The 16,877-nt window shown below is 37.2% G+C and overlaps 1 protein-coding gene across 3 annotated transcripts in view; it reads right to left on the bottom strand.

The window, feature by feature from the left end:
• LOC148945394 (uncharacterized) overlaps positions 1 to 12,495 on the bottom strand; it is a 78,716-nt gene extending 66,221 nt beyond the window's left edge. For all 3 annotated transcript variants that reach the window (XM_089098658.1, XM_089098659.1, XM_089098660.1), the window contains exons 1-2: positions 11,866 to 12,495; positions 9,878 to 9,979 (exon numbers count right to left, since the gene is read on the bottom strand). In XM_089098658.1, the coding sequence (XP_088954784.1) occupies positions 9,878 to 9,979; positions 11,866 to 12,456 (693 nt within the window). In that variant the 5' untranslated portion in view covers positions 12,457 to 12,495. The remainder of the gene's footprint in view (positions 1 to 9,877; positions 9,980 to 11,865) is intronic.
• Between the last annotated feature and the right edge of the window lie 4,382 nt (positions 12,496 to 16,877).

Genomic DNA, 16,877 nt, shown 5'->3' with positions numbered 1-16,877 from the left:
AGTCCGATATGAAATCCATTCTGTTACAGTCAGCTAAATCTTCCATACCCATGTCTAAGCCAATTTCTTATAAGGGTTCCAAGAGACCCTAGAACTGGTGGAATGAGGAGTGCATGGTTGCAGTACAGGTAAAAAGGAAGGCCCGTAAATTGTTTCAGAAGAATCTTTCTCCATCTACAACAATTTCCTATAAGCAAGCATGTGCTAAAGTAAAATTGGTATGTAAGAAGGCTAAACAGTATACATGGACCAATTTTAGAGCAGGTATTTGTTTCAGAACCCCAATTTAAAAGGTTCACAACTTCATTAGCCAACTCAATAGTGGTAAACAGTCTAATGATGACCGTAAATATGATATCATGCAGGATGGATCTCCAGTTTCATCAGATAAGATGAAAGCAAAATTTTTTTCTGATATTTATAAAAATGATCATTCTGATTCTCATTACCCTCGGCCTCCATTTTGTTCTCTACCTCGTACGTCTTTACATAAAAGGTCCTTGATGGAACCATTTTCCCTATATGAATTTAATGCAGCACTTAATTCTCTTAATATCAAGTCTTCCTGGGACATGATGGTATTTATATTAAATGGATTTTTTAGTCCCAAGAGGTTTTCCATAATGCCCTGTTAAGTCTGTATAATCTTATTTGGCCAAGCCAAAAGTTCCCAGATGCTTGGAAGATTGCCCAGGTCTTTCCTGCTTTAAAACCTTCTTACCCATCTAGTGACCCCAAGTCTTAACGACCTATATCTGTTTTACCAGCCTTCAATAAAGTCCTTGAAAGGCTTATTCTATCAAGAATTGAGTGGTTTGCTGAAATTAATAATCTTTTTCCAAGTGAACAAACAGGCTTCAGAAAAGAACATAGCTCTGTGGATAACACCACTTGCCTTGAAATTGATGTTTACAACTCTCTTAAAACCAGACAGGCCACAATGGCAGTCCTGTTTGATTGGTCAGATCCTTATGGAAATGTAGTCAATGATAAATTGATTGATCTTTCAACCTGGATTTTCCATTCTCTTTCATAATTTTATGAAGTCCTTTTTAAGTGATTAATTAAAAAAACTTTTTCCACAAAATAAGTTTTTCAAAGAAAAGTAAAGAACTCCATTAAACAAAAAATGAGCAAAAATAAAATCAAATAATCTACCAAGCGTGAATTTCCTTTGAAAAACTTATTTGAATTTCCAATCAAATGAGCCTTTTTTTAAGTTTCTACGACAACGCCTTCTATAAAAACCAAATATGCCCCCAGGGCATAGCTTATATTCTTTGCCCTGAGGGCTGTAGGGGAGTTTCATCCTCAAAAAAAGATTTCTATCTGGAAATCTACTACGCTGAACAAAATGACAATCTCAAAAATATGATTGGATATGTTTGGGGAAATGATGGGCGTGGGGGGGGGGCTAGTTGTCCTTCAGTCACTTTCGAAAATTAAAAAGGGCAATAGCTCTTTTAATTTCCAATTGAATGAGCTTTTTTTGAAGTTTCTACGACAACGCCTTCTTTCAAAACCTTATATGACCCCAGGGCATAACTTAAAACCCCTGCCCTGAGGGTTGTGGGGGATTATCCTCCTCAAAAACGTATTTTCTATCAGGAAATCAACTAAGCTGAACAAAATGGCTATCTAAAAATTTTGATTGGATGTGTTTGGGGGAATGATGGGCGTAGGGGGGAGGGGGGGCTAGTTGCCCTCCGATCACTTTCGACTATTAAAAAGGGTACTAGACCTTCGAATTTCCAGTCGAATGAGCCTGTTTTGAAGTTTTTGCGACAACGCCTTCTATAAAAATCTTATATCCCACCAGGGCATAACTTACAACCCTTGCCCTAAGGGTTGTGGGGGATTGTCCCCCTCAAAAATATATTTTCTATCTGGAAATCAACTACGCTGAACAAAATGGCTATCTCAAAATTTTGATTGGATATGTTTGGGGAAATAATGGGCGTGGCGGAGAAGGGGGGGCTAGTTTGCCTCCAATCCCTTTCGAATATTGAAAAGGGCACTAGCCTTTTGAATTTCCAATTGAATGAGCTTTTTTTGAAGTTTCTACGACAACGCCTTCTATAAAAACCTTATATGCCCCCGGGGCATAACTTAAAACTCTTGCCCTGAGGGTTGTGGGGATTGTCCTCTTCAAAAATATATTTTCTATCAGGAAATCAACTACGCTGAACAATATGGCAAACTCAAAATTTTGATTGGATGGGTTTGGGGGACTGATGGGCGTGGGAGGGGGGGGGGCTAGTTGCCCTCCGATCACTTTCGACTATTAAAAAGGGTACTAGCCCTTCGAATTTCCAATCGAATGAGCCTGTTTTGAAGTTTTTGCGACAACACCTTCTATAAAATCTTATATGCCACCAGGGCATAACTAAAAACCCTTGCCCTGAGGGTTGTGGGGGATTATCCCCCTCAAAAACATATTTTTTATTTGGAAATCAACTACGCTGAACCAAATCACTATCTCAAAATTTTGATTGGATGTGTTTGGGGGAATGATGGGCGTGGGGGGGGGGGGGGCTAGTTTCCATCCAATCACTTTAGACTATTAAAAAGGGCACTAGCCCTTGGAATTTCCAATCGAATGAGCCTTTTTTTGAAATTTCTACGACAAAGCCATCTATAAAAACTTTATATGCCCCCATGGCTTAAATTAAAACCTTTACCCTGAGAGGTGTGGGAGATTCTCCTCCTGAAAAACGTATTTTCTATCTCGAAATCAACTACTCCGGACGAAATTGCTATCTCAAAATTTTTATTGAATGTGTTTGGGGGAATGATGGTCGTGGGGGGAGGGGGGCTAGTCGCCATCCAATCACTTTCGTCTATTAAAAAGGTTACTAGCACTTCGAGTTTCCAATCGAATGAGCCTGTTTTTGTGGTAAAGCTTTCTAATTTAGTTAATTACTAATTTAGTAAAAATATATTAAGACGCAAATACAAAGTTTAGAAATACCACTTTTTATTAAGATAAGGAATATATCCTGCCAAGTTTTGCTTAAAGGGAAATTGAGAAATCACCACTTCCTAGCTATTGCGTTGGTTGGTTAAAGGAAGGTGTGGTTGATAAAAATGTATAAAAGATACATTTTATGGGAAGGGGTAGACTGATACTAATTTTATGCCGGACTGACCTCTGGTCTGTTGTTTTTAGAAATACCTTGGAATCTTGTCGGATCATTGTAAGTGTCTAAGTATTCTATTATATATTATTGTAGTTTTTCCGAGACTTGTGGCCTATTTGGGACAGCCAGTCCCAGTAGAAAATATATATCTGTTATTATTATATGTTAACTGAATAAAAGTATTGTGTTATGGACAACCTCTATACAATCTACCTTTAGCCACTCGAACATACCCAGCTGGTACGCCTCATTAGTTCGGTCATAGCCTAAGGCACGCTACCAAAGTTTAATTACCTTAGGGCCAGAGTTTACCTCCCCTATAAAGGGAGAAATAAAGGCATCTACGATTACATCACCCAAATACCATAAAATACACTTTACAACATTTGAAGTTTCTATGACAACGCCTTCTATAAAAACCTTATATGCCCACAGGGCATAACTTAAGACCCTTGCCCTGAGGGTTGTGTGTCCTCCTCAACAATATATTTTCTATCTGGAAATCAACTACGCTGAACAAAATGGCTATCTCAAAATTTTGATTGAATGTGTTTGGAGGAATGATGGGCGTGGGGGGAGGGGGCTAGTTTCCCTCCAATCACTTTCGTCTACTAAACAGGGTACTAGCCCTTCAAATTTCCAATCGAATGAGCCTGTTTTTGTGGTAAAGCTTTCTAATTTAGTTAATTATTAATTTAGTAAAAATATATTAAGACGCAAATACAAAGTTTAGAAATACCACTTTTTATTAAGATAAGGAATATATCCTGCCAAGTTTTGCTTAAAGGGAAATTGAGAAATCACCACTTCCTAGCTATTGCGTTGGTTGGTTAAAGGAAGGTGTAGTTGATAAAAATGTATAAAAGATACATTTTATGGGAAGGGGTAGACTGATACTAATTTTATGCCGGACTGACCTCTGGTCCGTTGTTTTTAGAAATACCTTGGAATCTTGTCGGATCATTGTAAATGTCTAAGTATTCTATTATATATTATTGTAGTTTTTCCGAGACTTGTGGCCTACTTGGGACAGCCAGTCTCAGTAAAAAATATATATCTGTTATTATTATATGTTAACTGAATGAAAATATTGTGTTATAGACAACCTCAATAAAATCTATCTTTAGTAACTAAAATATACCCAGTTCGTACGCCTAAATAGTCTGGTCATAGCCTGAGTCACACTACCAAGGTTTAAACACTTTAGAAATAGAGTTTACCTCCCCTAGAAAGGGAAAAATAAATGTATCTACGATAACACCACCCAAATACCATAAATACACCTTACAACATTTTGAAGTTTCTATGACAACGCCTTCTATAAAAACCTTATATGCCCACAGGGCATAACTTAAGACCCTTGCCCTGAGGGTTGTGTGTCCTCCTCAAAAATATATTTTCTATCTGGAAATCAACTATGCTGAACAAAATGGCTATCTCAAATTTTGATCGTATGTGTTTGGGGGAATGATGGGCGTGGGGGGGGGGGGGGCTAGTTGCCCTCTATTAACTTTCGACTATTAAAAAGGGTACTAGCCCTTCGAATTTCAAAACGAATGAGCCTGTTTTGGAGTTCCTACGACAACGCCATCTATAAAACCTTAGTTGCCCTCAGGTCATAACTTAATACCCTCGCCCCGAGGGTTGTGGGGGAGTGTCCTCCTCAAAAAGATATTTTTTATCTTGAAATCAACTACGCTGAACAAAATGGCTATCTCAAAAATTTTGATTGGATGTGTTTGGGGGAATGATGGGCGGGGGGGGGGGGAAGGGCTCGTTGCCCTCCAATCACTTTCGACCATTAAAAAGAGCACTAGCCACCCTAATATCCAAACGAATTAGTCCTTTTTGAAGTTTCTACGACAACTACGCCGATACGAAGTATCTGTCGAAGAAAGAAAAAAAAACACCGTGTGGCCACATCATTCTTTACTTAGGCAGCGCTAGCGCGCTGCCTATGAAAAAAAGGAACAATCTGTTTCGACAAATCGGACTCGGGGTATCAGTGTTTTGTAATCGTCGGTATGTTTCAAACAGTTCGTGGTAACGAACTATAAGTAAGGAGCGACCCGGCTCAGTAGTAACCGAAACTCTAAAAAATGTCCTCCTCAAAAACATATTTTCTATCTGTAAATCAACTACGCTGAACAAAATGGTTATCTAAAAATTTTGATTGGATGTGTTTGGGGGAATGATTGGCGTGGGGGGGGGGCTATTTTCCCTCCAATCACTTTTGACTATTAAAAAGGGAACTAGAACTCTCAATTTCCAATCGAATGAGCCCCTTTTAAAGTTTCTACGACGACCCCTTCCATATGAAGTGCCCATCTCTAAAGGAAAAAAATAATAAATAGTACATTGTGCCAACATCGTTCTTATATGCCCTCAGGGCGTAACTTAAAATCCTTGCCCCGAGGTTTTCTATCTGGAAATCAACTACGCTGAACAAAATGGCTATCTCAAAATTTTGATTAGATGTGTTTGGGGAAATTATGGGCAGGGGGGGGCTAGTTGCCCTCCAATCACTTTTGACTATTAAAGAGGGCACTAGCCCTTTGAATTTCCAAACGAATGAGCCTTTTTTGAAGTTTCTATGACAACGCCTTCTATAAAAACCTTAGTTGCCCCAAGGGCATAACTTAAAACCCTTGTCCTGAGGGTTGTGGGGGAGTCTCCTCCTCAAAAACATATTTTCTATCTCGAAATTAACCACGCTGAACAAAATGGCTATCTCAAAATTTTGATTGGATGTCTTTGGGGGAATGATGGGCGTGGGGGGGGCTAGTTGCCCTCCAATCACTTTCGACTATTAAAAAGGGCACTAGCCACCCCAATTTCCAGTCGAATGAGCCCTTTTCGAAGTTTCTACGACAACTCCTTCAATACGAAGTGCCTGTCGAAGAAGAAAAAAAAACACATTGTGGCCACATCGTTCTTTACTTAGGCAGCGCTACGGCGCTGCCTATGATAGAAGTTTTCATGTTCAAGTTAATGAGTATAGGGGAGATATGAACCCCATTATTAGAGTTCTTCCTCAAGGAGTGATTTTGAGTCCCTTTCTGTTCAATTTGTATGTTTCAGAATTCCAATTATCTCACTCGTTGTTTGGCCGTTATGTAGATGATTCGATTATTTGGAAGTCCGGAAAGGATATTGTACTTCTTCAAAGCCTTATTCAACAGGATATAAGATTAGTTCAGAGATTCTCTTCAGCTTTTGGTTTTCCAATTTCAATTAGTAAAACCAAAGCCATTATATTTGCTAATTGCTCAAGAGATCCTCCCAATCCACTTGAAATTTTCTCTAGTGAAATTCCATATTGCAACTCAGTGAAGCTACTGGGCCTATGGATAGATTCTAAAATGTTATGGCATGCACATATTAATTCTTTGAAATCCATGATTATTCGGAGACTTTGTGTTCTAAAGAGACTGGCTGGAAGTAAATGAGGATGCCACCCTAAAGTTATTTTGGATTTTTATAAATTGTATATCAGATCAAATCTAGAATATGGTATCCAATTCTTCTCAATTCGTTCATAATCTGCATTTACAACCCTGGAAACAAAATTCAGCTATTCGAATTGCTCTGGGTTTGCACAGGCATACTCTTCTGTCTAAATTAAAACAACTGTCTGGTTTGGTTTCCCTAAGTGAAAGAGCATCCAGTCAAAGGAAGAAATATTTCTCGCTAATTCAAGCTTATGGAAGCAAGCATGTTGCGTATAAAAATACCTTTGCTTTGAAGGCAGCTGGCACCAATCGCCATTCATCTTGGAATCAGTTTCAACTGGAGATTGGAGTCAATATTCCCCCTATGCGCACCCCTTTACTGACACTCCACCTTGGGAAATGAGTCCACCTATTTGTCCAGCAGAACTTATTCCAATAAATAAAAACCAAATTCCCAATCATGAGATTCAGAGCATTCTGGCTGAACAGATTTCAAAGTTGTACCCTCATCACAGGAAAATCTATTCAGATGTGTTCAGGGTGAGAGAGCTGGAGCAGGAGTATGTATTACATCACTGAACCTTAACTTTTTTCATCCCTTCCTTTGGGATCTTCCATTTTGTCAGCTGGATAATGTGCCATTCGCTTGGCCCTAGATGTTCTCATATATTATAACATTGTAGAGAAGAATATTCTTTGCCTTTCTGACTCCAAATCGGCAATACTATTGCTCAAGAAAATTAATAGAATCACCAATGATCAGGACCTATTCAACATTAGAAGACAGCTTCTGAACCTCCAGGCCAAAGGTAACCAGATTTATTTCTAACATGTCCCAAGCCATAAAGGTATCAAATATAATGATACTGCTAATTTACTGGCAGTCAAGGCTTCTTTGTTAAACCCAAGTCCTCTGTCTGACCTCAATTCACGTGATATTATTAGGCAAAGATCTAATGTCAATCACAGTAAATTGACTTTATCTCCTTTTCATACTAGATTGCACACAGTGATATATTACCGTCTGAAATCAGGTGCCCTTCTTCTTAATAGTTTGTTATTTAATCGGAAGCTACATCAATCCCCTCTATGCCGGGTCTGATTCTCAACCGATGAAACTATCCAGCATGTCTTATTTGATTGTCAGCCACTGAGTGTGGAGACTATTTCCCTTAAACGCCTCTGCTATATGGCTAATATTCCAAATACCTACACTGCAATCCTGAATTCTAACCTGCCTTGGCACGTGGATAGAAAGATTTTTAAGGCATCTATTTATATTTAAAAGAAGAGTCTAATAGATTAGTGTTTATTAATGCATATTGAAGTCATTAAAGAGAAGGAGGTTATTCATCATTTGTTTTGGAGAGTGTAGAAGAGAGCGGGAGTGAGCGTCAAGAGCCGTATTGGTACCGGCTGGCCTATAGGTCTTAAACTGCTTGGAAAAGATGACTCAAGTACCCGCACTTCCTGCAACTCATTAATTGAATTAAGAAGTTTGATTGGGATGATTGGTTTGTTTTAACTGATAAGAAGACTTGGTTACAGATGAGGACAATGGATTTCTAAATGTCTGATGATACTTTTTGGAGAGTCAAAGGGGTGAACAGACTTGTTGGTAGTTCATATACCCTGCTACAAATTTCTGGAACTGGAACTTGAATACTTGGTCTTGCCTAATGCGGGAGAAAAATGATGAGAACTTCTCTTATAGGTAATTGTTTCAACCCAACACAATTTTTAGAGGGTTCAGGCTGTTTTTCAAAATACCTTTCAATTTATTCTCAAAACAATATTTTACTCTTCAAACTGATTTAGATAATAATTACTATTCAAGAATCCGCTAGAGATGATAATTTTTCTCACTTTTCTCACCAGTTTTTTTTAATGCATTTTTAAATTTTTTATCACTACAGGCCATGAGCCATTACTATGATGCAACCAGGATTATATATAACACAAAACGGCCTTTGGCTTTTTTTTGGCTGGATATAGTAAATAACAAACCCCAGTTGCAACAGATTTTATAATAAAGTTTTACTGTAATGTCATTTATGGTTGTAACCAGTGATTATGTCATTCATCTTCTTATATATGAAAATGCAATTTTTTTGTCAAAAAATTAATTTTATTTTTAATATTATGTCTTGGTACCTACGAAAAGCTTTAGAGATAGCCATGTTTTTTCTAATGATACCTTAAAAAGCCCTCTATGATGTTCTAGAGCCCCACAAGTAGTGAAGAAGGAAAAGAAAAAGATACAAAAAAGCACACATCAGTGCTACCCATGCAAAAAAAGATTTTCCTTGATATCCAATCAAGGGGAATGTGGGTTTTCAGTCATTGCAATTCCTAAGGTGTACTTTTTGTTTTAATCTGATGCCATATTTAGGGGGTTTCAGGCTACTGTTTGAATATCCTTTTTATATGCTTTCAAAATAACATTTTACTATTAAAGACTGATTTAGATAATAATTACCATCCATGAATTAGCTAAAAATGGCAATTTTTTCTAACTTCCCTGTTTTCTTTAAAAAATCGTTTATTAATTTCTGGTTGTTGTGGGCTGTGGTTTGTTCCCTACTAGGTTGCAGGTAGTGATTTGGTCGAAGGTAATGGTTGGTAGCGAAAAACTTTGCCAAAGTGATCAAAATCAAAGACAAAGCAAGCCTAATTAGAGCAAAGCCAAGACAGATAGTCTCTGTGAGAGGCAAAGCTTACTAAACTTTTTAGAGTTGTATAATAATGATTATTTTCACTTTTTCACAATAGTCTATCATCCTAGGTTAGAACTGAGACAGATAAAAAATGCTGCAAGGGTAATTCAGATAGTCTATCAGTTCTGTGAGCCATTTGAAGGGTACTGGAGACCTAAATATGATTAAAAAATTCATAATGTCCAGAGGACTTACAGACAAGTGGTCAAATGTGGTCATTTGTTAATATTATACAGGCTTTGCCTACTGGAACCAGCTACTGCAGCAACCATGATTATTTGCAGCTACAACTAAATACTTTTTCACTAAACAACTATTTTGTAAAAAGAAAAATGTCATTTTTCTTTTTTGGTAAGCAGAATAAAATAATTTTTACAAAGAAGATAACAAATTACAAAGGAGATAAACAGTTGAAGTCATCCTTAACTATTCTTACTACAGATTTAAAAATAGAAAGAGAACTACCATTTAGCCAAATGGAGAAAGACCTGTTTCCAAATAAAAAGCAATGATCAATCATGTGCTTTGAAAAGAAGCTAAAAAGTAATAAAAGAAAACAAATGCTTACTTTTTCACTGCCATTATCAAAATGTTCTCCATCAACTTCAAACTGACTACATCTATTGTACCACCCATTGTCAATGCCTACAGCAAATTCATCTTTGACTAGCTGAAAAAAAAAACGATCCAAATAACAATGAATGTTATCAAAGGATAAAATAATTTTTAACATTTTTTATTTTTAATTAAAATCAAACTGGTGGACTGTGATGAAAAACTTGAGAACCATGGCTAATTAGAGTAAAGCACAGATAAGTCTCATCGAGATTAAAAGCTTACATAGAATAGTCAAAAAAAAAAAAAAATTCAGAATAGTTTAAAAATGGTTTCATTTCACTTGTTGATAGATGATCTATAATCCATGCTAGACCAAATTTAATCTTCCATCCAAAGTAGATAGTTTACGGACTGCTAGATGAATATATCAAACATTATGACAAAATTGAGGTTACTTTCTATAGATCTTACTTGATCCTGTTCAGACACATTCAGATAGCTCAGTAGTTCTTATTATAACATATATAATATGAATATCTTTTTCAAATTGATTACTGCAAATGAACATAATTATTTTAGAGAAATGCTTGATGTGACTGTCTATGCCAGAGCAAATTTGCCAGGACATATCTCCCACAAAGAAATGAACAAGCAATTTAGCCAAATACTTATCTTAGCATGTTCAAGGGTATGAAATTAAAAAGGTTTTAAAAATACAAAAAAAAATACAGATGGCCAGGAGCCTTTGTAAACAAAAACAGTTAAGGCTCGGTTCCCATCTTAAATAAACAAATAAAAACAGTGACCTGAAAACATAGTTTCCTTAAAATTTTAACTTCTGTGGTAGAGAGATTTTCTGGTAGATTTTTAACAGGACTGGAAAAAGGCCACACCTGTGAACTATAGCATACATTAAATTCCTGAACTGAAAACAGTCCCTAAAGGGGTTAAGATTGCAAACTTACCAAGATTTGCTAGGTTGAAAAATCAAGAGCCCAAGGTTTTGTTTTATCTTAGATTTGTTTTGAACAAGTGTTCTGGATTTTGTTTTCCTTAAAAAGTTTAAACAGGACATGCATAAAGATGTTTGGCAATGCCTATTTCCAGCACTCATCAGTTTATCTTGTAATGAAAAAACATTGAAACAATTTTCTTCAATTAAGCCTAATGTGTGAAGACCCTAACCTCACATTTTATATCCCATATCATTTCTCAATATATAAATGTTCATTCTAATCAAATAAGTGGTCTAAAGACTTTGGGTACTAGTCTAAAATATAAAACCCACTCAAGAACTTGTATTGCAAATACCCAGTTTTTCACGCTGTCTATACCAGGCAATAACCATCGGCTCGTTAAGAAACCATAATATAGCTTTTTTTAATTAAATATTTAGTTGGTATTTTGGTTAGGTTAGGTTACGCGCTCTGGGTGGCCCCCTTTCCATAATTCTTTTTGGTAGTTTTCATAATTTTGTTATTAAACCATTGTATTTTCATCATATTTTGTTTCCTTTCATTAGCATTCACCAAACTTCACTTCTCGAGTGTCTTTTATATAACAGACAAGTACCGGACTTTGATATAAATATTATTAAATTCCTCTATCATTGTCTTGTAGAAAAAAATAGATAAAAATAAACTTAAGGAGTTTTGGCAAACACCGGGAAGAATAATGGTAGCCTATGGGCACTTTGAACTAAACAAAACCAGAATGTGAGAAAAAAGAAATGTCAGATTAAAGAAGAAAATCTTAATAGCAAAATAAGACCTTGCACTTTATACTTTTTAACTTTTAAGTTAATAAATTTCTAGCCCAAGGTATTTTTCAGGTGGGGATGGAGATTCTAGTGTCTAGGTATTACACAAATATTATGTTACCTTTTGACTTCAACCTAGCCAAGTTCCTTTCTGAAATTGAAATAATATCCAATACATAACCATCCTTTGGTCACTTGACTTTGAATAATGTGAACCTCAATAATAAAAGAAAACTTACCAGTTGGTTGCATGCAGCAATATCTGTTTGATAAACAGAGGAACTAGTTTCATCAGGATAGTTTACCAGCTTATCATTTGAGGGATCCAATACAGGAGGTTCTAGATTATTGGAAGAATCTTCAGCCACGAAGTTGCTCTCAGAGGTTGTATCAACTCTGTTTCTCTTTACAGCAGGTTGAGTCATTTGAGTATTTTGAGCAAGATAGGTAGGTTTCTGTATATGGTTAACAGTCTCATCAGGATAAGCAAGAACTTTGACTTTAAGCATTTCAGCTACTTCTATTAATGAACTAGTTTGAGCTTGTGGAACAGTCACTTCACCAGTATACATAAATTTCACCAAAGCTAGCAGATCAGGAAATTTCACATCCTTTAGAATAATAATAGGATGGGGATGCGAAATCTCTAGAAGCAGTGTTTCAAAGTAGGAACTAAAAGATGAGAGAACAAGTCTGTGACATTTGATGCTTTGACTGTTACATGATAGGGTGACATCTGTGAAATGTTCACTGTTTAATAGAGGTAGAAAAGCTCCATGAAATACATCCAAGTAGTTGTTCCACTTTAAACACAATTGTTGTTGCTCCATTGCGAAAGTAGTGACTAAATCCTTGAATGACACAAACTTGCTGAAATAGATTTAAATATACAAATAAATATTCAAAATCACCAGCATTATAGGCACTAAAGGTGAAAATTAAGAAGGTAACGTCTGACTCAAAAAACGTAACAAGAGCTCAAGAGGCTATTTCCAAGACAATAGAAAGATTTATGGGTAAAAAAAATTATTGGTTTTCCTTAAATCAAACTTCATCTATTTTGAAATTTGGGATTGATGGAAAAAACATTAGTGTACAGCAAGTTACAATACCTAAATTGGCCTAAACCAAGCAAACAGGAGCTAAAGGCAAGTTTTTTGGAGAAAGGGGATTTTGACAGCGTTGGAGATAGAACATCCAACATTACAGGAATCAAACAACACTTGAAATCCCTTCCCTTTAGTACTTAAGTGTTATAATTGCTTTCTGAAACAATTTTGCAATAAAATGATTGATGTGCATGTTGCATATAGAAGGCCCAGTGCTCCAAATTTTTTAGGCTCTGAGTCTACTTTAGCTGCTATGCTATCACATGTGATGTCTGATTTTGCAAATTATGATCTTGTCCTTCTGAGGGACTTTAACCTTCCTGCAATCTAATGGATTGATGTATCTAGTTTTAGCATTAGGGATTCTCCTTTTTTGTTGGCCCTCTTTGATAATTCTCTCTGTCAAACATTATCTTAACCAACTCGTTTCAGAAAGAGTAAAGCTTCTAACACTCTTGATTAAGTTGTTCTCAGCTATCCAGACCTTCTTATTAAGAAGGTAATATCCACACCTACTGGTAACAGTGACCATGTTGTAAATATTTCAGAGGTGTGTTTGCCTACTAAACAACCTTCTTCTAAGCAACAAAAATCTATCAATTACAAAATAGTCTCCAAAAGACTTGCCAATGTCAATTGGAAACAATGTTATACTGATGGCATTGATATGAGTTTGTCTAATGTAAAAAGTGAAATTTTGCATGCTGAAAAGTCTTGCACCTGAATTTTTGGGCAAAACAGGCCAAAACTTTACCTTTTTAACTACTGAAATAAGTAAGCTAATTAACAGACAACATTGAGCATGGAATCACTACAGAAAAAAAGAAAACCTCCAAAAACTATCAAGTCTTCAAAACTTTTTGAAACAAGACAAATAACCAAATCGAGGAGTAACAAATAACCAAATGAAGAGAAGGTTTGAGGAAAAAATGGCTGAAGATGTTAAGGCTATCTTGATGCAGATAATCTCTTGCACAGCTCACAGCATGGCTTTTGTTCTAGAAGATCTGTTGGTATCAGTCTCCTTGAATCATATGACCACATCACTAAGTTACTTGATACTGGGGTGCCTGCTGACAAGATTCTGCCCGACTTTTCTAGAGGTCTTGACAAAGTTTGTCACAGATAACTTGCAATTAAGCTACGTGGAGTCAAGCTTGAAGAGAAATCCCTGCTCTGGATCCTTGATTTTCTTCACCAGTGATCTCAGTGTGTTCAGTTATTTGATGGTTCTGGTAACCATATTCTCTCTTCCTATAAGCATGTTTTGAGTGGAGTTCCTCAGGGAAGCGTTTTGGGTCCTACACTGTTTAATATCTTCATCAATGATTCTCCTATCAAACCAGCAATAAACTAATGCTCTATGCTGAGAACTTGAGGCTTCTTGGACCAGCCTTGTCCAGTGAAGATCATGCCCTTCTATAAAATAATCTTGGACTGCTTGGTCATTGGGCTGAGGCTTGGCTTCTTCAATTCAATGTTGCCAAGTGCCATGTCATTCACTTCAGCAAGATGAATCCTTGTTGTTCTTATTTTTTTTTCTCAGGCCACCCCATCTCCTCAGTAAATAACAAGCAAGATCTTGGAGTCACTATTGACTAGAAACTAAAATTCAGTATTCATGCTAAAATGTCTGCTGCTGGTGCTAGTTCAACTCTGGGGCTGATTAAGTGTACTATTTCCACTTGTTCCCCTAAATTCATCAGTCTTCTGTATAAGGGACTTGCTTGTCCCACGCTCAAAGTTGGAATATCTCTAGCCTCTCCTTATTTTAGAAAAAGACAGAAAAGTTTTGGAAGATGAGCAGAGACTTGCCACCAAAGTTACATCCAGCATGTGAGAGCTGTCCTACCTTGCAAGACTAGCAAAGCTGAAACTCTCAACACTTGTATACAGGAGAAAGAGAGGATGTCATTCTAACCTATAAGTTAATGAAGGCTAATATTCCCCCATGCATTATTTCCTATTGTTGGTCCTAATTCAAGAACTAGAGGTCACCAACTGAAACTTGTTAATCAGTCTACTTTATCAAGAGTCCACACTCATTTCTTTTTCTCAAGAATTGTCAATGGTTTGAACAAACCCAGTAACTGCTGAATTTATTGACATTTTCAAACAAAGGCTGGATGCTGTGCGGTTCTCTAGAGAGCATACTCAACTGGGAAGCTACTGATCATCCAACTGCAACTGATCACTATATAACATAGGAAACAACTTCAATCATCAACTCTGGAGCTTCACAAGGAGAAATCCTTAGATTGTCCCAAGCTGCAATTTAGGGTAAAACAAAACCACCAGCTCAGATGGTAAATGCACATGTCTGTAAAATCAACTTTGCCAATTATGCCCCCCCCCCCAAAAAAAAACAAAAATGTACAAATGCAATGCAAAACAAAATAAAGATGCTCTTAGGATTCTCAGAAAAGCCAAATTCAAAAATACAATTTTTCAGCATGACCCCTTGCTCTTTTCTAACTTGCATATATTTGCAAATGATAACAGCTGACAGCTTTAGATGCATTAAGTTAAAAAAATCAGTTTTCTATATACTCATTAATAAAAAAAATCAGTAGTTTTAACTGGAAGATCATTTTCAGAACTTCTATCTTGTCTCAATGACTTGTTGGGGGAAATACAAAAAGGGCACAAACCCTTGTTAGAACACATACAATAATAGCTCAATACTAATTATTAACCTATAAAGGCCTGAAATACTAACTTCACCATAAATCAAACCCCAAATGTGACATATCTATTTGCCCTGTTTTTCTCTTCGACATTAGAAGCCTAAGATTTATGCTTAGCACAGCAGATATTCTCCAATGCAAGTTGTACTAAAAACTGAAGATTAAGAAAAGAAAAATTAATGTTGTATACTGTTAAATATTTTGAAACATCCGAATTACAATTTTAGCCTCGGTTTCTGAGAATCTACAGTTTCTTAGACTAAACTTCTGAGAATCTACTGAGTCACCTTCTCAGTAGGGGCCCTACCCAGGCCACTCATTGCATTCCCAGGTGGCGGATAGGGAACGTCCAACAGATATGCAGAGTACCTCCATAAAGGGAGGTGCAGACCAAGGGGGGACCTAGCCCCTGGGGGTCCATAATCAAAACTAGGGTACCCACGCCCAGGGGTCATAAATACAGGCGGAGCAGGAAGAAGGCCCTTCTGACGCACACTGAGCAGGGTCCATCGGCGTGTGGACACGTCCCGCTAGTTGCGAACCTTCTTCCAGCAATAGGTTAAATTGTATGGTACTGCAGGATACCATCGTGGGAAAATCCTCTCCAGGAGGACAACTGCGAAAGGGCAGAAGATCCAGAATTGGACAACAGCCTCTGCAAGTTGACAGAGAGGAGTGGCTTGCCGCCGTCAATGAATCAGCCAAGAAACCATACCTTTTCAAAATATGAACACAGGCTCACAAGATCAAAGTAGAAATGCTACCGCGTCCGGGGGAAACCTACGACCTTTGCGATTTGATGCTAATAAGGAATGTGAATGATGATGATGAATTTTCTACTGCGTACGGGGAAGCTGACGACCATCATAGGCCTAGGACGACTCCCAGACGGGATGAGAGTTTAATATCGGTGAAAAACACTCTCCATATTGGCACTAAATACCCGGACTTTAGCTAAGCCTGGCAAAATTGATCTTGTGTTGAAAGAAATTGAGAGATACAATTGTGGTATAGCCGGTATGTCTGAAACGCACCTTCCTTGAATTGGAGATGAAAATATCCTTGGAACCACTTTCCGTACTGTTGGGACATACTGATGGTGCTCATCGGCAGGGTGTTAGCGTCATCCTCTCTCCGGCCGCCAAAAGGTCATTAATGACCTTCACTCCTGTATCAGAAAGAATAATGACCATCTGCCTGAAAGAGTCAATCAAAAATCTCTCAGTCGTCCAGATATATGCCCCGGATACAGCCCAAAGTGAAGAGGAGTGCAACCATTTCTACTATCAGCTACAAACCATCACTGACCAGATCCCCAAAAATGATATACTTATCATGTTGGGCAACTTTAATGTAATAGTTGGCAGTTGCCATGATGGTCAAGAAGATGTCATGGGCCCACACGGACATGGCCGTCTTAATGCAAAAGGAGAATGGCTTATTGACTTCTGAGAA

The sequence above is a fragment of the Artemia sp. Qi Xiang Cuo genome, chromosome 13 (assembly GCF_049724085.1).
Source record: "Artemia sp. Qi Xiang Cuo chromosome 13, ASM4972408v1, whole genome shotgun sequence".
NCBI classification, from domain to species: domain Eukaryota; kingdom Metazoa; phylum Arthropoda; class Branchiopoda; order Anostraca; family Artemiidae; genus Artemia; species Artemia sp. Qi Xiang Cuo.
Note: the sequence above shows the minus strand (reverse complement) of the source record. Positions and strands in the feature narration are given on the sequence as shown.